Source organism: Schistocerca serialis, chromosome 3 (genome assembly GCF_023864345.2).
Source record: "Schistocerca serialis cubense isolate TAMUIC-IGC-003099 chromosome 3, iqSchSeri2.2, whole genome shotgun sequence".
NCBI lineage: Eukaryota > Metazoa > Arthropoda > Insecta > Orthoptera > Acrididae > Schistocerca > Schistocerca serialis.
Window position 1 is genome coordinate 553,800,453 of NC_064640.1, and position 22,411 is coordinate 553,822,863.

At 43.9% G+C, this 22,411-nt stretch overlaps 1 protein-coding gene across 3 annotated transcripts in view; it reads left to right on the plus strand.

Annotated features, from left to right (window-relative positions):
• The window catches only part of LOC126470446 (1-acyl-sn-glycerol-3-phosphate acyltransferase alpha-like), a 790,262-nt gene that overhangs the window by 732,301 nt on the left and 35,550 nt on the right, over positions 1–22,411 (plus strand). For all 3 annotated transcript variants that reach the window (XM_050098282.1, XM_050098283.1, XM_050098284.1), the window contains one exon: positions 13,699–13,888. In XM_050098282.1, coding sequence (XP_049954239.1) covers positions 13,704–13,888 — 185 coding nt within the window. In that variant the 5' untranslated portion in view covers positions 13,699–13,703. The remainder of the gene's footprint in view (positions 1–13,698; positions 13,889–22,411) is intronic.

Below are 22,411 nucleotides of genomic sequence, written 5' to 3' on the forward strand. Positions count from 1 at the left end.
TGGCGTTCCATACAAGCGTCGGTACTAGCACGGGTATTTTACACTACACTGTTATTAGAACGGTAGACTGTGCCTGGTAAGCACACAAACATGCAAGAAATTAAGAAAGTAAACTACTACCCACACAGATAACTCCAAATAAGAAACTTCCTGGCAGATTAAAACTGTGTGCCGGACAGAGACTCGAACTCGGGACCTTTGCCTTGCGCGGGAAAGTGCTCTACCATATCCTTTCTAGGAGTGCTAGTTCTGCAAGGTTCGCAGGAGAGCTTCTTTAAAGTTTGGAAGGTAGGAGACGAGGTAATGGCAGAAGTAAACCTGTGAGGACGGGGCGTGAGTCGTGCTTGGGTAGCTCAGATAGTAGAGCACTCGCCCGCGAAAGGCAAAGGTCCCGAGTTCGAGTCTCGGTCCGGCACATTCCGTTCATTTGCTGTCTCGAGTTCTTTGTCGTCCCTGACAGAACTAAAATGTCATTAGGAAACCGTAAACTTTTTATTTTGTCTGCCTGAACTTAAAATCTCCTTTTAAAGTTCTCTCTGATTTTCTTCACAGCTTGCTCACTGTGCAGACTAAATATCGGGGATATGCTACAACCCTGCCCCATTCCATTCTAACCACTGCTTCCCTTTCACGTCCTTCGAATCTTATAATTGCAGTTAGGTTTCTGTACAAGTTGTAGATAACCTTTCGCCACTTGTCTTTTATACCGAGAACTACAAGGAGAGTGTTCCAGTCAACAATGTCTAAAACTTTCTTTAAACTACAAATGCTGTAAAAGTAGATATGCCTTCCTTCAATCCTATTTCTAAGATAAGTCGCAAGGTCAGTATTGCCTCCTGTATTCCCAGATTTCTCTGGAAAACACTCCTGTCTAGTTGCCTTTGAGTAGTGCAATTCCCACCTTACTTTGTGCAGCATCTCCTGCTGTTATTACACCCTGTCTCCACCAGAAAAAACAGTCAGATTCTATTTTGTTTCCTCCATCCTTGGAAAGCTCACCCGACAAATTGCCTTCTGCAGCTGACCTGACAACATCATCATCCGGCAGACCTACACAGGAGTCATTATCATCATGAACGCCATATCTTTCACCTTGTATCCAGCGAGGTGCGGCAGTGGTTAGCGCACTGGACTCGCATTCGTAAAGACGACGGTTCAGATCCCCATCCAGCCATCCAGATTTAGGTCTTCCATGGGTTCCCTAAATCGCTTAAGCTACATTCCGGGATGGGTCCGTTGAAAAGGCATGGCCGATTTCCTTTTCCATCCTTAACCAATCCCAACTTGCGCTACGTCTGTAATGACCTCGTTGTCGACGAGACGTTAAACTCTTCCTTTGCAACAAAAACATCTGTTTTAATAATGTCACCTGAATGCTTTTCATCTTTCAAAATTTTTTTAAAATACGTGAATTAAAAAAAAGCTATACTCTCCGCCCCATCCCTCTGAAGAGGGGAAAAGGATAATCATTGCGATATCAGTATGTGATGGTGTCGCTCAAAACACAATCCACCATCCCAGCTTCCTGCCAAGGTAAACATAATTCGAGGAGGCCGCACACCGGTGAAAGACCGACTCCTCCTTAATATCTCGTATCACTGACGAACCGTCTCGTTCGATATAACAAATTAGAAAAGATGGCAGCAGAATCGTCTAGCCAGTGCCAGTTGTTTACATTTCTGATTTAGGTAAAAAATGAAAATTTTGGCATTTTAAGGTCATCTTCTCGTCATATGAGCGATTAACAAGCCTACAAAGAAAAGGCACACTATGTTTTACACGGACTGTCTACCACATTGGCGATGTATTTGGTGTAATGTGCAATAAGAGAGTTATGTCGACACGTACATTCTGCGAAGCAGATAAAGTGACCTAGTTGCTTGCTGCTCGTAAATGCTGACTATGAACAAAGCAATTTCTGATCACACTTCATTAATTCACGACAGGACTGTAATCGGCAGAGACCTAGATACATGTTTGCATGTACGCCGAGCTGGGCACTGCAGGCCTGTGTTAGCACTGTAAAGAGAAAATACCTGCTGGATTTGCGTCATTTGTAACGCACGATACAATATACGCGTTGGAATTGTAGCTGCTTATCTATGTATTTACAGTGAACAGAGGTATGTGTAGGCATTCTCTCCTAGATTATCTGAAAAAGTTTATCCAAGACATGAAGAAAAAGAGGAGCCAACCGTTTAAAAAAATTACACGTTATAATTTAGTTTTTCATCGAAATCTTAATACTTGATTCCCGTACGGACTATGACTGTAATAGCGACTAATAAATTTTATATCCTATGTATTCGGTATTTCCGAGACATATACTCGGTACAAAGTCTTTCTTAGTCATTACCCTCCTTACTGAACGTCATTACTGATTTAACCACTAAATATAAATAAATTTTTGGTCTTCTAGCAGGTTATGGATATAACTGCGCATGAATGAGCTGTTTGAGCGGTTTATCTTTCGTGAAGAAATTTTTCTCTTCTATCGGGTGGTTATAATCAAAATGCAGCTACTCGCAGAGGTCCAGTGCGGGCTGTAATTATCGTATGGCAGCGAAACTTGGTAGATACGCTGATCCGTTAATGCAGAACCGATTTACAGTGGAAATAATTAGTTCAAATTTTGTCTACAGCATCTCTCCGACATATCCGGTGCTCATACTGAACAAATTGTGTAAGCGGTGGTTAATCAACATTTTGCATTTCTCATTTGTTTGACCTTTTCTGTTCACGTCCCGTTCCTAACCCTTCACATATGGAAAGATTTCTAAACGTCTTTCTCGCATTCACAGCGCCAGATTTGCACCTGGTGGCCAAAATTGGAAGCAATTTTTGTTCTAGCGTAAATCGGTTCCTCTTTAACGCTTTAGAATTTCTACCACGTTTCACAGCCATACCATCATTACAGCCCACACTGGACCTGTGTGAGGCTTAATTGTAGCCACGCTGTACAAACAGATGGACGGGCACCATAGCTATCCTGGTATTAATGATAACAATTTAAGTTGCAAGAATTGAACTCGGTGGAAACCGTAGCGTGTACCGAGCGAGGTGGCGCAGTGGACTCACATTCGGGAGGATGACGGTTCAAATACGCGTCCGGTCATCCAGATTTAGGTTTTCCGTGATTTCCCTAAATCGCTCCAGGCAAGTGCCTAAATGGTTACTTTGAAAAGGGCACTGCCGACTTCCCTCCCCATCCTCCGTAGTCCGAGCTTCTGCTCCGTCTCTAATAACCTTGTTGTCGATGGAACGTTAAACACGAATCTCCTCCCTCCTCCGTAACGTGTGAAACGAATGATTAGTGGGAGTACGAATGCTATCAGCCCTCCCCGGTCGTACACGAATTGCATGGGGGAAAGAAAAAATAATGAGGGACAAAATGTGTTTGATACTCTGTGTCGCCAACGACTTGCTCCACTGAAAATAAGAAACTAGAGGAATATGAAAACTACCGATTGGCCTGAGTCGGACACGAACTGCTTGTGGGGAAGAAAATATACTTTGGTGTGACGTCATAAGCGCGTGACTGCGTGTGAGTTCGCTCTGTAAGTTTTCATCTATTTTTAGGTTTCAGATATATATTTTAACTGTTTTTGTGATAATATTTACTATATAAGTGACTTATTAGTGGTTTCTTCATTCACCTCTGCATTTCTTGTGTTGTGGCCTGATATTTGTGAGTGTTTCGTATCGAGCAACTTAACCTCTTACCCGTGTTTACATTCCGCGCTGACCAGTTGCAGCTGTAGCGGCGCATCGAAAGCTAAGTACTAATTAATTGTTTGTGTATAGTAGTTTATTTAGGAACTTTAGTAGTCTTCAACCGGTGTTCTTGGTGTTTTCCGGTGAAATAACTTCAGAAGAAATTTTTGCGAACTGCTTTCAGTTCGTTACTGTCATTAGACGTTTGATTTTCTTTCTGTGTTAGTATTTTGTTATATTCTCATTTGTTGTTGATTAATACTGTCAATAATAGTAGTTACTTACCTTGTAGAGCAAGTTTGTGATAATTGTAGTCAGTTTTTAACATCTTCTTATTGTAGTAGCGGAACTTAGATAAAGTTGTTTTCTTGTTTCAATAATTGTAAAATTTTACCATGAGTGAGAAGTGTGGGCTTTGCCGTAGGTTCGTGAATAGTGGATTGCGGTGTGAGACTTGTTCGAAGTATTTTCACTGGGGGGAATGCAGTGGGGAAGCCAGTGGGCATTCTGGTGAGATCCTCTCCTGGAGCTGCAGGTTATGTAGCAAGAGTAAGTTGATAGAGGAGCAGGAGCGTAAGATCTGTGCCCTTCAGGTGCAGTTGAAAAACGCACAGGAGGAGCTAGATAGGATGAGGAGGGAGAAGGGGGTTGGGGAATGGGAGCTGGCTGTTGGCAAGAGATCTGCTAGGAGAAGGAGATTTTCAGATAGTTTTACTATTGGTGTTTGTAATAGATATGACCAACTGTCAGAGTCTAGTGGAGAGGAATCTCTAGTAGCTGTAGATGTAGGAAGTATGCAGCAGACCTCAGCAGTTATGGTGGCTAGGACAGTTGCAAAGTCTAAGAGAAAGAAGAAGGTTCTGCTGTTAGGTAGTTCTCATGGTAGAGGTGTAGGCCAGCAGTTGCAGGAAGTTTTGGGGAGTGAGTACCAGGTCACTAGCATTGTGAAGCCTAATGCAGGATTGGCTCAGGTGACTTTTAACATAGGGGGGTTATGTAGGGATTTTACTAAAGAGGATCAGGTAGTGATTGTGGGTGGGGCTGGTAATAGTATTGATAGGGATGGGGAGTATGACATAGATGGTGACCTGGAAAAGATAGCCACTCAAACTGGCAACACGAATGTGCATTTCGTGGAACTGTTTCAGCGTCACGATCGGCCTCATCTTAATACAGCCGTCAGGCGTAATAACATGAGACTTGGGGGTGCGCTGATGACAGAAGGCATGAGTCACATTTCAGTGGTGTCGGTGGAGTCTATCAGTAGGACGGGTTTCACTAGACATGGCCTGCACCTCAACAAGTATGGGAAGGGGAGGTTGGCAAAACTTATAGGTGACAGCATAGGTGGGGGTGGTGAGATCACTCATGGGAAAATTCCGGTAGTTGTGGGTGTTAGAGCTGTACCTTTTTTAGATTGAAGTCAGCTGATAGGTATTCCTGCTTAAGGGAAGTCTCTCTAACAAAGAAACCACTTTCTACAAAGCTTGGGTATCCGATTAATGAGGGAATTAGTATATTTCATCAAAATATACAAGGTATTAGAGATAAAGTTAGTGAACTGCTTATAGATGTTGACTCTGAAATTATTGGTATATCTGAACACTTCTTAAATAAGGAGATAATTCAGAGGCTTCCTTTACCAGGATACAGGTTGGCTGGCAGCTTTTCTAGGAGCTCTTTGCGGTGTGGTGGAGTAGCCATGTATGTGGAAAACGGTATCCCATTTGAGTCAATTGATGTTTCAAAGTACTGCACTGAAAAGGTGTTTGAATGTTGTGCAGGTGTGGTTAAATTTAGTGGAGCTAAGCTTCTTACTGTTGTTATTTATAGATCCCCAGACTCCGATTTCACAACATTTTTGCTAAAGCTAGAGGAGGTTCTTGGTTCACTTTATAGGAAATACAAAAAGTTTGTGATATGTGGTGACTTCAATATTAATTGTATAAGTGATTGTGCAAGGAAAAGGATGCTGGTAGACCTCCTTAATTCATATAATCTTATGCAAACCGTATTCTTTCCAACGAGAGTGCAAGGGAACAGTAGAACAACCATAGACAATATTTTTGTTCATTTGTCATTATTAGAAGGGCATTCTGTTAGCAAAAAGGTGAATGGCCTTTCAGATCATGATGCACAAATTTTAAGTCTAAAAGATTTTTGTGCTTCAACACATGTTAAATATAGTTACCAACTTTTTAGGAAAGCTGATCCAGTTGCTGTACAGACTTTTGTAAACCTTATCAAGGAACAAGAGTGGCAAGATGTTTATAGTGCTGGTACAGTAGACGATAAATATAACGCTTTCCTCAAGACTTTTCTCGTGCTCTTTGAAAGTTGCTTTCCGTTAGAACGTTCAAAACAGGGTACTAGCACAAACAAGGCAGCCTGGGTGGCTGACAAAGGGATAAGAATATCTTGTAGAACAAAGTGGCAATTATATCAAAACGTTAGAAACAGTCAAAATCTAAATGCATCAGCCCATTACAAACAGTATTGTAAGGTGCTTAAAAAAGTTATTAGGAAGGCAAAAAGTATATGGTATGCAGATAGAATAGCTAACTCTCAGGATAAAATTAAAACCATATGGTCAGTCGTAAAGGAAGTGGCTGGTCTGCAGAGACAGGTCGAGAATATAGAATCAGTGCGTAGTGGGGATGTCCGTGTTACTGATAAGTCGCAAATATGTACAGTACTTAATAATCACTTTCTGAATATAGCAGGTGAACTAAATAGAAACCTAGTCCCAACAGGGAATCATATAGCGCTCTTAGAAAAAAGTGTTCCGAGACTGTTACCTGAAATGCTCCTCCATGATACTGACAAGAGGGAGATTGAGTTAATAATTAAATCACTAAAGACCAAGAACTCTCATGGATATGACGGGGTATCTAGCAGAATACTGAAGTATTGTTCCACGTATGTTAGCTCAGTACTTAGCCATATCTGTAACTTTTCCTTTAGGAGTGGTCGGTTTCCTGACCGATTAAAGTACTCGATAGTGAAGCCACTTTATAAAAAGGGAGACAGGGATAATGTTGACAATTATAGACCTATTTCTATGCCATCGGTGTTTGCTAAAGTTATCGAGAGGGTTGTATATACAAGGTTACTGCAGCATTTAAATTCACATAATTTGCTGTCAAATGTACAGTTTGGTTTTAGAAATGGCTTAACAACTGAAAATGTTATAGGCTCTTTTCTCTGTGAGGTTTTGGACGGATTAAATAAAAGGTTGCGAACGTTAGGTGTTTTCTTTGATTTAACGAAGGCTTTTGACTGTGTTGACCACAAAATATTACTGCAGAAGTTGGAACATTATGGAGTAAGGGGAGTAGCTTACAATTGTTTCAGAAAGCAGAAGGTAATCCTCCGCAATATTGAGAGTGGTAATGATGTTCAGTCCCAATGGGGCACTGTTAAATGGGGCGTTCCCCAACGGTCGGTGCTGGGGCCACTGCTGTTTCTTATTTATGTAAATGATATGCCTTCTAGTATTACAGGTGATTCAAAAATATTTCTGTTTGCTGATGACACCACCTTGGTAGTGAAGGATCTTGTGTGTAATATTGAAACATTATCAAATAATGTAGTTCATGATATAAGTTCGTGGCTTGTGGAAAATAATTTGATGCTAAATCACAGTCAGACTCAGTTTTTACAGTTTCTAACCCACAATTCAACAAGAACTGACATTTTAATCAGACAGAATGGGCATGTTATAAGCGAGACGGAACAGTTCAAGTTCCTAGGCGTACGGATAGATAGTAAGCTGTTGTGGAAAGCCCATGTTCAGGATCTTGTTCAGAAACTAAATGCCACTTTATTTACCATTAGAACAGTATCTGAAATAAGTGACATTTCAACACGAAAAGTAGTATACTTCGCATATTTTCATACGCTTATGTCATATGGTATTATTTTTTGGGGTAATTCTTCTGATTCAAAAAGGGTATTTTTGGCTCAAAAACGGGCTGTTCGAGCTATGTATGGTGTAAGTTCGAAAACCTCTTGTCGACCCCTATTCAATAGTCTGGGAATTTTGACATTGCCCTCACAGTATGTATTTTCTTTAATGTCGTTTGTTGTTAGCAATATTAGCTTATTCCCAAGAGTTAGCAGCTTTCACTCAGTTAATACTAGGCAGAAATCAAATCTGCATGTGGAATGCACTTCCTTGACTCTTGTGCAGAAAGGAGTGCAGTATTCTGCTGCATCCATTTTCAATAAGCTACCACAAGAACTCAAAAATCTTAGCAGTAGCCCAAACACTTTTAAGTCTAAACTGAAGAGTTTCCTCATGGCTCACTCCTTCTATTCTGTCGAGGAGCTCCTGGAAGAGCTAAAAAATTAAGCAAATTCCAGTGTTACATTCTTGATTTTCTTTATTTAAACTGACGACTTGTCGCCTGAATATGTTTCTTATATTTCATTTTATCTGTTTCTACAATCGTGTTATAATTTCATGTATTGACTCGTTCCATGACCATGGAGACTTCTCCTAAATGTGGTCCCACGGAACAATAAATAAATTTAAAAAAAATGAAATTTTACAGGCGCTAACGAAGCGGTAATATCCGTGTCGTGGGGTACTCGTAACTTAGCAGTGAATACACATGACATGTAACAGCCCTAATACGTGTGACTCTGAAACTTCATAATTCCCTTCTGAAGATTACTACCTCTCTGACGATAAAGTGTTTTTCCCACATTCATGTCAGAGCCTATCCAAGCTGACAACTATTACAATGTGTCTCACAGTTACTCCGTATATCTGAAACACCATTCACAGTAGCTGAGGTTGCAAGTGGCTGATAGTACTGTAAAGGTCAACCTATGAATGGCTGATACGAGTTGCGGTGATGGAACAAGTTTTCATCCACAGAAATGGGTGGCAAGAGGAGGTGAGGCGGTGGAATTCACTTTCTGAACACCAACTTTCGCTCCATTGTATATGGATTATACTATCAGGCATATTTTCACTCCAAATATACTCGAACAACGTGGCAATAAGGGTGTCCTTGGGTGGGGACGGTCTTGTTATAAACACCTCTAAGGACATCAAAAACGTGGAATGTATAAGACTATAGCAGTTACAGAATTACGCTACTGATCAGTTTGCCATCACAAACATGTTTTTATGACACTTTCCGTGGCTTCGCCAACTCACAACCAAACTACGTTCACAAGAAAAAATATTAGTCACTCCATCTAAAACAGCACACTCGCTGCTGTGGAGTCCTGCAATGTAGAACTGGTACTAAGCGACGCACTGACGTACGTTACGGCAGTAAAGTGGTGTGTGTGTGTGTGTTTGTTTGTTTGTTTGTTTGTTTGTTTGTTTGTTTGTTTGTGTGTTAGTCAGTTGTGTGGAATCAGCGCTGCAGGAGGCTCCGCGAGGAGACGTGACAGAATGTCAAAAAGGAGCTGTTGCGTTTGGACTTGCGCATTGCCACGCCGTGAATGAAGTTGGCGGATGTGTAGGTGTATCAGTGTGTACTGATCAATGTGTCAACCGCTCGCAGTAATGTAACACATTCTGAAAACAGTAGTCGTAAAAAGATCCTAACCAAAAGAGCTGCAGAAGAATGTCGCGCTTTTCAGTTCCAAACCTGACAATAAATTGCTGTTGTCAGCGAATGCAGGTGCTTGTCAATCAGTTCCGGGTGAACATTGCGAGTGGAGCTACTTGAAATAGTCATTTGTGGTTGAGTACCTCACTGAAGGCCATGGCTCACAGTGGCTTACAAAGCTGCACGTCTCTAGAAGACCAAACAACACTTACACTCTTATAAAAATAAATTTAAAAAAGCCACCATGAAGCTATTATCCCAATGATACAAATCGGTAGACATTATGTACACGTAAAGACAAACAAACGATTAAAGTTTCAGAAAAATTGGGTTATTTATTCACGAGAAAGAGCTTCACAAATTGAAGAAGTCAATAACGCGTTGGTCGACCTCTGGCCCTTATGCAGGCAGCTGTTCGGAATGGTATTGATTGATAAGAGTTATTGGACCACCTCCTAGGTGATATCGTGCCATATTCTGTCCAATTGGCGCGTTAGATCGACACAATCCTGAGCCTATTGGAGGGCCGTGTCCATAATGCTTCAAACGTTTCCAGTTGTGGAGAGATAAGGCGACCCCCCCCCCCCCCCCCCTCCCTAGTGGGCTCAACACTCTTTGGCAGGTTCGTTCTTGGCAGCCACATGGCCCCAGCTTTTGCAGCATTTTTTCCCTTCTGTGCTGCATGTCTATCCTCTTGCTAATCTTTTTCCCCTCACTTGCGTAACATGTCTGGGATGTTATTGGGAATGTTCTGTATTGTCTGTCGCTGACGTAAGAACAGTCTCACCTTTGTTTTTCGCTCCCTTTTCCTTTATTTGTTTCCCTCATCTTCTCGTTCCTCCACTTCGGCATTTGAGGTTCCTCTTTTTCTTCTTCCTCCCTGTGTGCTCCTGAAGGCCGGCCCACACGTCTGACGCGTAACAGGTGACTGGGTAACGCGTAATTCCCAGACCCAGGTCGACAAGTAGGTCAGGCCCAGGGAGGGGTGACTGCCTGAGCTGCAACCTTCCCAAATTGCCGATTGATCCCTCTGTCAGGTGTTCAGGAGGTGTGAACGATCACCTAAGGTGGGTGCACCCCCTTGTGAAGGGGCCCCCAGTTGATAGGAGCGCGCCGTCGGAGATGCTGGCAGTCAGGGGGGATTTCCTCATGATGAGTCAATCATCTTCACAATCAACGTCTGAGGCTAGTGATTGAAAGACCGTTCCCACTGCACCACGGTTCCTTGTGGTCTCATGTACTTAAGACGGTCAGTCCTTTGCCACAGTAAATCCGTTTATTATTCAGAAAGGTGTTGATGCAATTGCCGGCCCTGTGAAATCCTGCTCTTGTTTACGGAATGGCACTTCTACTTCTGATTCTCAAGCACAACAATTGCTTGTTGCCTCGCTTCTCCCCAGTTACCCTCTTCATGTCGAGACCTATAGAACTTTGAATTCTTACCGTGGTTTAATTTACACCAGGCTGCTCGATGGTCTAACCGAGGCCGAAATCCACTCTTACCTGTCTGATTAGGGTGTCATTGCCGGCCATCTTGTAATAAAACAGGTACACTCTTTTTTTCACCTTTGATAGAGTGATGCTTCCATCCAAGATCAAAGCAGGCTATAAAATTATCACAGTCTGGCTGTGTATTCCGAACCCGATGCGCTGCTATCAGTGTCGTTTCAACCACACTAGAACGTCTTGTTGACACCCAGCCAAATGTGTAACCTGTGGTAGGGATGTGCACGAGGGCGATTCTCCGCCTCCTCCTCCCCACTGCAACAACTGCAGTGGCGGCCATGCCACCTCATCTCGGGACTGTCCTGTGTGTCTTGATGAGAGGGCTGTCAAAGAGATCCAGATAAAGGAAAAAGTGCCTTACCCAGTAGCTCGCAAGTTACTGACTAGTCGAAAACCCCACATTCTCCCGTCTGGCATCTATGGTTCTGTTATTGTCCCTCGCTCCATGAAGGATATGGCCACGCAGACGTGCGACCTCCAATTCAACTCTGAGGTGTCAAGGTAGCATCGCCATCTCCCCCTCCAGCTACGCAACAAGCCTTCAGACTCTCGCCTCAAGCGGCGAAGCCATCAGCTACACAACCAGTAAGCCAGAAAGGACAGAAGGAGTACTCCTGGGACGACATACTCGGTCCCTCCAGCCAAACAACACCCGAGTCTTCCTCTAACCGGAAAGGCTCGGAGAAGTCCACCAAAGGCAAACGGTCTTCTCCTTCGCCAACTCGAAGATCCTCTTCGATGGTGTTGCCACGTGATACCTTAGCCTGATCCTCCTGCTTCTGTGCCCTGTAGTAGCGGCTCTTCACTGGCTGTCACTCAGCAATCGCCGAAGTGACACCCCTACATTTTTTCCTCGTCATGACTCTCCTCCAATGGAACGTTCGCGGCCTTCGGTCCCACAAAGCGGATTTACGGCTGGCTTTAGCATCTCAACGCCCCCTTGTACTCTGCCTTCAGGAAACGAAATTGTGCCCTCACGGCCGCTCTGAACTTTCACATACATTTCCTACCAATTCGTTTTGACCTTTCCCCTGAGGTCTGTATTCCATCTCATGGGGGCGTCATGCTGCTCATACAGGATGACATTCATTGTCAACCCATCTCCCTGACTACCCATCTTCAAACTGTTGCAATTCGCCTTTTCCTTACCCACCTGACTTTTTCCCTCTGTACCATTTATGTCTCTCCATCATTCGATGTCACCAAGGCAGACTTCCTTCGGCTTATAAGGCAGCTACCTCCCCCATTTTTGCTATTCGGTGACTTTAATGCACATCATCCCCTTGGAGGTTCTCCTAGGACCTTTCAGAGAGGTGCCCTCTTGGCTGACCTTAACCAACCTAACCTCTTCTGCCTTAACACTGGAGCACCCACTTTCTTTTCCGTCTCCTCGCACACCTATTCCCATTTGGACCTATCCTTCTGCTCTGGCCAGCTTGACCATCGTCTTGAGTGGTCCGTTGTTTCTGACACCTGCTCGAGCGACAATTTCCTGTGTGCTATCCGCTTGCTGACTCCTACCTCATCTGCAAGCACGCCCAAATGGCAGCTTATTAAGGCTGACTGGGAACTTTACTCCTCCCTTACGACCTTCGAAGAACAATATTTCCTCAGTAGTGACGACCAGGTGGAATATCTCACAAATGTTATCCTTACTGCAACAGAACGTTCCATTCCTCGCACTTCCTCTTTACCACGTCGTGTTCCAGTCCCTTGGTGGACTGAGGCATGCCGCCACGCAATTCGCGCACAGAGACGTGCTCTCCGCGTTTTTAACCTTTTTTTACGATCTAACACGCCAGTTGCACAGAATTTGGCACGATATCCCTCGGGAGGACATCTAACAACTTTGTCAGTCAGTGCCAAACCGAATAACTACTTGCAGAAGGGCCAGAGGCGGACAAACACGTTATTGACTTGCTCAGTTTTTTAAGGTTTTTCTCACGAATAAATCATCCTATTTCTCTGAAATTGTAATCATTCGTTTATCTGTACTAGTAGATCACATCCACCAGTTTCCGTCACATTTGGATAACTCTTTAGTGATTTGTCTGTCTTTTCCTTCGAGTGTAAAGTGGACAGTAGCTGAATGGAGACGTTTATATGGCCCAGTGATTTGCGTTTTTGTACAAGTGATGCAAAGTGGAGAGTGCATCGACGACCGAATAAGGCGTTGAACCCAGAGTGTGCAGTGGTTATAGTTCAGGCCAGAGGGGGTCTGTGGTGTTTGTGGGGTGTTTTTCGTACAGTGACATGCGCCCACTCTTTAACGTTAATGTGAACTTTAAACAGGATGTTTACTTCAACATTCTCAGTGACTAAGTGTTACCCTTTCTTCTGTATCTTCATAATGATTATACTGCCGGTACTCCCATGTATCAAGATTGCAGCAGACATGTTGACAGGGATGCACGCACACCTTCCTGGTTTGACGATCGCTCAGGTATCCTCACTCTTTGGTACTTGTGTGTGAACTTACCACCAGTGAGTGGCTTCAGCTGGGTATTAAGTACCTCAAGAAAGTTGTGGACTTCCTCCTTCGCCGAAATGAGGCCATTATGAAGGGTTTAGGCGGTATTACCGTGATGTCCCTTGAGGTAACTAATTTTTTGTCCGGCGTTACCATCTTCCAACCTAATGTAGACCTCGGGCTACATTACAGACCGGTCTGTACCTACAGTCTCCATGTAGTAATAAATAAAAGCAACAACAACATTGTGCGAAGAGTGGCTTCACTGATGGATGTAGAAAAGCAGTATCGCGAACTTGGCTTTACCTTGTTAGCTTACGCTGTTCAGAATAATTTGTAGAGAACCGTTTTTCACACTCGTTTATGATCATTCCGCGCAAGAACGCTAATGGCAAAAAATTTGAAGCGCTGAGAGGTCGGTTTGCGGTGTTACAGGAACGATGACGCTGGCCGGGTACGTGGCGCTGGCTGCTGCCGCGGTGCTCATACTGCTGCTGCTGTGGTACGTCAGCAACTCGTGCCGCTACTACGTCAAGTTCACCGTCTTCTTGCTGCTCTCCCTCTTCTTCGGCTCTGTCTTCATTCCTCTCATGCTCTTCCGGCCCAGGGACTGGCGCAACGCACTGTGAGTACATTTTCGAACGTCTACATTAAAATACGCAATCCGCAATGCATGGCGGAGTGTACAGACGTCACCTGCTGGCAGTTACCTTGCTGTCTGTGCGAACAATGTGTATGCTACTAAACTACTGTATTACACTATGACGTACCATGTTAAGTTTTGCTATTAAGTTGGACTGGTTTACTCTTGTAAACAATTCAGTCAGGTAGGTATTGGCACATTTCATTTTAATATGGTATAATACCAACGTTACGTATCGTAGATTATAGTGTTGTTAGCTGCCCCCGATGTACTCTGGACCTTGCCGATGTGGGATGGCTTGCACGCCTCAGCAATACAAGTCGTACCGTAAGTGTAACCGCAACACAGAGGTATCTGTGGAGAGGCCAAATTAACCTGTGATTCCTTTTTTCAGTAGTTGCAGCGGAAAAAGTCTGGATGATTGATTGATCTGGCTTTCTAAATCTGGGCAACACGGCATCGCTGTGCTGAAAATACAGCCGCTTTTTTTCCCGGACATGCACCTCTAGTGTACGGTAAAATACAGACGAAAACATCTTAGGAAAAAGAATCTGGAGATAAAGAGGTTCCCCATTCGTATTCCTGGGCAAAGATTAGTCATGATGCTCAGAGGATTTTCTCATCAAGAAACACGAAACTGACATTATGTGGGCAGGAGCGTGGAATTTCAAAAGTGAAATGGCTAGGTTTAAGTTTAATGTAGTGGTAATTAAGATAGTGCAGTGACAAGAACAGGATTTCTGGTCAGATTAGTATAGGGCTATAAACACAATATCAGAAACGCGTATGCAATGCAAGTGTAGTCCTAATAATGAACTAGAAAATGGGAATGCGGGTGCGTTAATATGAACTCTATAGCGAACGCATTATCGTAGCAAATACAGGCACCAATCTAACACCACCATAGTAGTATAATTTTATATGCCAACCAAGGCGGCCGGGGTGGCCGAGCTGTTCTAGGCGCTACAGTCTGGAACTGCGCGACCGCTACGGTCGCAGGTTCGAATCCTGCCTCGGGCATGGATGTGTGTGCCGTCCTTAGGTTAGTTAGGTTTAAGTAGTTCTAAGTTCTAGGGAACTGATGACCTCAGAAGTTAAGTCCCATAGTTCTCAGAGCCATTTTATGCCAACCAAATGACGAAGAAAAAAATGATTCAAATGGCTCTGAGCACTATGGGACTTAACATCTGTGGTCATCAGTCCCGTAGAACTTGGAACTACTTAAACCTAACTAACCTAAGGACATCACACACATCCATGCCCGAGGCAGAATTCGAACCTGCGACCGTAGCAGTCGCGCGGCCTCGTAATCAGAATAACACAGGCACTGCAACATCGTATGAAGTGGAAGAGGCCATACTGCATCATGTTTCCTTTGTGTTTCTTTGGTTATTAATTAGTGGAATTGTAAAAAAGTGATGTACTGCGTCGCGTCTTATAAATTACTTGTAGAAAAATGGTTCAAATGACTCTGAGCACTATGGGACTCAACTTCTGAGGTCATCAGTCCCCTAGAACTTAGAACTACTTAAACCTAACTAACCTAAGGACATCACACACATCCATGCCCGAAGCAGGATTCGAACCCCTGACCGTAGCGGTCGCGCGGTTCCAGACTGTAGCGCCTAGAACCGTTCGGCCACTCCGGCCGACTTACTTGTAGAAGTGGTCGCCTTCTGTGCAAATGGTTGTAGCACAGAAACGGTACATTTCCGGACACAGGTTCTAATTCAAAATATTATCTACTCAGTCCCCTCTACAAGCCCTAGAGGTTTGTGACTGGAATTTCTGAACATCCTGTATGTCTTGCTTGTCTGTGTCAGTATAATTTATGACCCAAAAAATGTCTCTCATATGTACTGAGCCTTACTTTAATTAGCATCATTTATGACCCAACATGACGTCACAATCAAATATGGCTACCAATATATTTATCCCATCCTTACATTTTATTGCTATAATTTATGACACACTGTGCCCACCGCAATGAAAACATAGCTGCCTCTGTATTTACGTCACCCATATCGTAATGACTATAATTTATGAGGCTCAATATGGCCGTCGGATGTTTTTACAAAATACCACAGTCTTAATTATTATAATTTATCACACACTATTACGTCACAGTCAAACATGTGTGCCTAAGAGGAGTCTTGGCGCTAAGACATTAGGAAGGGTGGTTGGTTAATTTGGGGGAGGGGACCAAACAGCGACGTCAGGGTCCTATCGGATTAGGGAAGGACGGAGAAGGAAGTTCGCCGTGCTGTCTCAAAGGAAAAATCCCGGCATTTGCCTGAAGCGATGTAGAGAAATCACGGAATACATAAAGCAGGATGGCCGGACATGGGTTTGAACCGTCGTCCTCCCGAATGCGAGAGCAGTGTGCTAACCATTGCTCCACCTCGCTCGGTGCGCTATGACATTACAGTGGATATGTAAGAGCAGTGGAAAATTTTTAAAAAATTGCGTGTATTTATGTAGGAACGTTTCCCCAAATGTGTATATGTTAAAAAACACTGCAGGTCAGACACAAGGCATCACCAGATTACATTGATATTCCACATTTAAACAATTTCCCCTAATTAGCCGTCAGCCCACTGGGATAGGACAGTGGGATAGGACACGAACAGTTATGATGTCTATATATAAACAAACAAAATGCAGGACGGGTGCTCCTGCGGTCCCCACCATAAGTATCCCCATCAGCACCATGCCGATGCCAGCCCTATATACAATAATTTGCACCACAGGTTGCTGCCACTGCTGTTGCTGCCGCCGCTTCCGTCCTCTTCCCGCTACAAGCGCAGCTATCAGACACCTCCAAAAACATACGTTTTTCATATTAGGTGCATTTTGCTGCCACCTACTGCCAGGTACTCCATCAGCGACCTCATTAGTCATTAGACATCGTGAGAGAGCAGCCGGCCCAAGTGGCCGTGCGGTTAAAGGCGCTGCAGTCTGGAACCGCAAGACCGCTACGGTCGCAGGTTCAAATCCTGCCTCGGGCATGGATGTTTGTGATGTCCTTAGGTTAGTTAGGTTTAACTAGTTCTAAGTTCTAGGGGACTAATGACCTCAGCAGTTGAGTCCCATAGTGCTCAGACCCATTTGAACCATTTTGAATTTGAGAGAGCAGAATGGGGCGCTCCGCGGAACTCACGGACTTCGAACGTGGTCAGCTGATTGGGTGTCACTTGTGTCATACGTCTGCACGCGAGATTTCCACACTCATAAACATCCCTAGGTCCACTGTCTCCGATGTGACAGTGAAGTGGAAACGTGAAAGAGCACGTACAGCACAAAAGCGTACAGGCCGGTCTTGTCTGTTGACTGACAGAGGCCGCGACAGTTGAAGATGGTCGTAACGTGTAATAGACAGACATCTATCCAGACCATCACACAGGAATTCCAAACTGCATCAGGATCCACTGCAAGTACTATGACAGTTAGGCGGGAGATGAGAAAACTTGGATTTCATAGTCGAGCGGCTGCTCAGAAGCCACACATCACACTGGTAAATGCCAAACGACGCCTCGCTTAGTGTAAGGAGCGTAAACATTGGACGATTGAACAGTGGAAAAACGTTGTGTGGAGTGACGAACCACGATACACAATGTGGCGATCCGAGGGTATGATTATGGCGAATGCCCGGTCAACGTCATCTGCCAGTGTGTGTAGTGTCAACAGTAAAATTCGGAGGCGGTGGTGTTACAGTGTGGCACTATCACAGCACAGGTCTGCACTGATGTTTTAAGCACCTTCTTGCTTCCCACTGTTGAAGAGCAATTTGGGGATGGCGATTGCATCCTTCAACACTATCGAACACCTCTTCATAATGCAACGCCTGTGGTGGAGAGGTTACACGACAATAACAAAAAAATGGTTCAAATGGTTCTGAGCACTATGGGACTTAACAGCTGTGGTCATCAGTCCCCTAGAACTTAGAACTACTTAAACCTAACTAACCTAAGGACATCACACACATCCATGCCCGAGGCAGGATTCGTACCTGCGACCGTAGCAGTTGCGCGGTTCCGGGCTGCGCGCCTAGAACCGCGAGACCACCGCGGCCGGCCGACAATAACATCCTTGTGATGGACTAGCCTGCACAGACTCCTGAACTGAATCCTATATAACTCTAATCGTTGATTCATTTTTTTGCTTACAAAAGCTTGTCAGTACATGAAGAGAACGGAGAAGAAGACACTTCAGTTTTTGCAATACTGACTTGTTGAACAAGACACTGTCAACCACTGGTATTTGGCTTTAGTATATTCAGGGGTTTTGCCCTTAGGTTTACCAACTCGACATGGCTTCTGGGCATCGATGTGAAATTCAGCCAACGTAACAACATCCTTCAAATGCAATCTCTTCTTTACAGGCAGTTATATACTTCAGTATTTCGACCAGTCTTCCTTAGCATCGAAGTCACTACACCAGTGACTGACCAGATCGCTTGGAACATCCAGGTCCACCACCTTGGATTTAAGTGAGCTGTCAACCATGTATACTGTCTCAGTATGCCCAAGTCGTCACTTGGAATGTGATCCCATACAGATCTTCCTCGTATGAGATGGTCGCCAACTTGGATTGTGATGTCGTACAGGATGTCCCAGTATGCCTAGATTGTCATATCGGATCGTCTTCTTGGATTGTGATGTCATACAGACTGCCTTCGAATTTCACACCAACTGAACAATACACTATCTGGAACTTTGGAATTTCCTGTCAGTTTATACCTAGGACAACGTCCCTAATTCCTCGGTAAAATCAGGATTTGGGGGAAAATCCTGGCTGTTTTGAATTTCCTGCCATTTTTTAATTTCCCACCATTTTATACTTTGTGCATTTGGCCTTTGTCTTAGGGGAGGGGGAATTGTGGCAACATTGCATGACGTCATCGATGACGTCATTGCGGGGTGGGCCGTAGTGATTCACTTTTTCCCAGGTGTGCTACATATAGTCTTCTAGATATCAAATTAATTGCATGACACATGCACTTCTCAGATTTCATACAAATGCAATTCAAATGCCCTCTGTATTACTAAGCGACTATCCCAGAACCAAGTACCAGTTGCAAGTTGACTATCAAAAAGCATCCAGGGGCAGCAAAAAAAATTATTTTCAATATTTCACGTAATAATTGACCGAATTTAAAAATTTAAAATTCTGTCATAATGTACACATTAAGAAGTATAATCTTATGTTGAAAGATTAAGACAATAAGACAAGCATTAGAGTTAGAAACTGTGTCTTTGCCTCGAAGCAACGTAACTACTGACAGCGCCCAAATGTCCGGACATTATTCTTCCAGTATTTTGCCTCCTCCCCCCCCCCCCCCCCCCCCCGCCTCTCCCCCCGCACAGAATGATGAAAGGAAAAAAAAATCTATTACATTTCCGCTGTTCAAAAAGACCTGCAAAATTATATCGTTGTGCCACACGTAATTCTGAGATATTACGTTATAAACATTGAGATGCATGAAAAACTTGCTTTTCCTTAAAATGGAGCGCAATTTACCCAGCCTGTATTTATCCAGTGTTTCATAACGAGACCACTCAGTGACTTCCAACAAACTTCACTCATAATTTCAAGCATGTATTAACTCATTTCTAAAGTAATCAAATGTGTGAAGCTGTTGCATACATGGGAGTTCGATTCTTTGAAGAATCGAGGGTTTATTGGTATTTTTCTGAAGCAGTTTCTTATTCCTTAATTAACTATTAACTTATGTAAGGAAATTATTATTACGTTTAAAATATTTTGTGTAATTCATAGTAATGAAACTATTATTATTAACGTACTAGAATATTTAATTTAATTTATTGTTACTCTTATTAAATTCGTACGCATCTGTGCTACATTAAAAATTGTGGTAACAGTAAGTTAGATATGGTAGAGGGGGGAGGGTGTGTGTGTGTGGGGGGGGGGGGGGGGGGGGGGAGAGAAGGAGACAGCAAAAAATTCTCCTCCCCCCACATGCCTCAAGAACAGGGAACAGAAAACAGAACGCTGGATTGGCTTCTGTTTCAGTGCACTTAATTCGTTTCATAATTTGCAGTATCTAACATGTCTTCTAAAAAAGAGAATGTGTTACTTATGAGGAGCTAGCGCCACAGACGTACCCTGTACATTGCTTTGAAGCTGGTGCCGCCATGTTAAAAGCCATTAGCAGACTGTTGTACCATGGATTACATAACACAACAAACGATTCAGAACATGTCGAACCCAAAAGTGAATGTTTCCATTCTCCCACGTGTGCACGCGGAACTTCGCCACAATGTGGCACCATTCACCACATCCTGCAGTGGATTGCTCAGCTCACCTTCTACAGAACGACAACTGGATCTGACCCCACCCTCCCGCTGGATCCCAGTGATCACGTGCAACAACACTTATTTAGCCCTCCACCAGGACTTACACTACAGCGTCGGTTCTTAGGCGCCAAATCCGTGTCTATCTATCAGCAGAGCTCGGCTAACTTGAGCACGCCAGAACGCTTGCGGTCTCACTATTGCATCGTGGACGATCAGTGCAGTTCCGCCCGCCAATATCCCTGGATCTAATCAATTGGTGCCATAGAGACCCCTTCCCTTTGACAGTTCCAAAACTGCCTCAATTCTTAGCAGATCAGCACCATACATGGTTCGCTATTGCTGAATCAGTATTCGCCACTTAAAACACGTTTGACAATGCATCAAAGTATTCAACTTTATTGTGTCGTTTAGGGTAATATGCTATCACAGTGACATCTTGCCTCCACCAGAATTCAGCAAGTTTGAGGCAGCCAAAGTAGCTTTGACTCTAAGACTATGCAAGACCCCAAACAACAAATAGTTCAAACTATTCACTTGGAAGATTTAAACAGACTACTGCCTTAGGAGTTGTGGTACCTTTTACGAACCGTGGTGGTCTGTGGTTAATGTCTAGCATTTCACTGCGGGCCATATGGCCGAGCAAATTGTCGCACAACAACCAAGCTGTGCTAGAACGCAAAAAAAGGGACTTCCATTGGAACATCAATTATAGGCCCTCACAACCCAGCAGCCATCATCAGTAAAGACTGCAGGCAGCCACGTTGCACTTAGATGGAAGATGGGTACCGAACAACACCAGACTCATCAAAGGTTCCCCTTACGCAGCAAGCACAGAGCAGCAGAAGCCATCTTACCCTCCTACCCAGCAGGCCATGACAGAATACTACCAAACTTACCCACTAACACCCAACACCAACACAGTATCTCATCAACTCTGGCTGACCACTCCACACAACACCCAGCTGATGACAACTGCCAGTGTGATGTCACTCACACCGCAGGATATGGACAACAGCCAACAGACTGCACAGTGGTGCTGGTTCCACTCCTCCTTCAGCACCACCTCAAGCAAGTGCACCATGCCTTGCCAACACTAAAATCCCTCCCGTGACCTTCACCAGACATCAGAGGCTGTGGCATTCCAGAGTGTGCCACACACTATACCCAGTGAACCAGACTAGTTTGTCTCACCTACCTATCGATAACAGCTCTCGGCCTATGTGCATATAAATAGCATTTTCTGGAAGACTTGGGATCTGAAATAAGCACAGTTCGAAATACCAGTCATCCCACATCTCGGCAGCTGCCAAAACTTCACATAGACATTTCTACATCCTGAAATGAATGAACTCTTGATTTGGGCCAATTGTCTGTGCAACTTCCATCTGTGCTCAGATTTACAGGAAGGGATTCAGCTTTGCTGATCAAATGATGTCACCATCAGGGGCATGACCAGATGACCGTCAGCACCACTTACACCACAACACAAGGACAAGTACCCTTCATTGGTATGCAGGATCTAATTGCTATGGTCCTCCACTGAGAATCAATTAACAGTAACCAGTAAACTGTATATCGACACCAGGAATGAATGCCTCGCATTAAAAGAGGAAAATTCATCCCTTCGGGTGCTAATGCATGACAACACCAGTTAGCATGGGCAGTACAGTGGCTTAGGGCCCTTCAAGTTTCACCTGTCATCACCATAGAACAACTAGCACTACAGGACAAATACCCACAAACATATGGCATACAGTGGAGAACCTTCATACCTGAGTGCAGAAATTCACTGCCAGCTCCAGTGACAGCAACAAATACTGTTACCTTGAGTGTTATTGACCCAAACATTACCCACCTCGGATTGCACAGGCACCAATGGCTACACGCAGACATATCACCACTGCAAAGAAACAGTGAATATCATTGATGACTGTATAGAGCTGTTTGAGTCTTCATGGACATCGCATCTCACCATCAGCAAACACCTCTCTTTACCAGCAACTACACTTGAACAGATTAGCGCCAATGAAACAAGTGACAGTGCAATCAGTGTCTATCAAAATTACTGACTGTGATATCCATCTTTACCCCCTCCCCTTCCATATTACCCAACTTCTACCCTGTCACAGCATTATGGGCGACATGTTGACACAGAATCGAAACAATGTGGGGACCTCTCATATTTCTC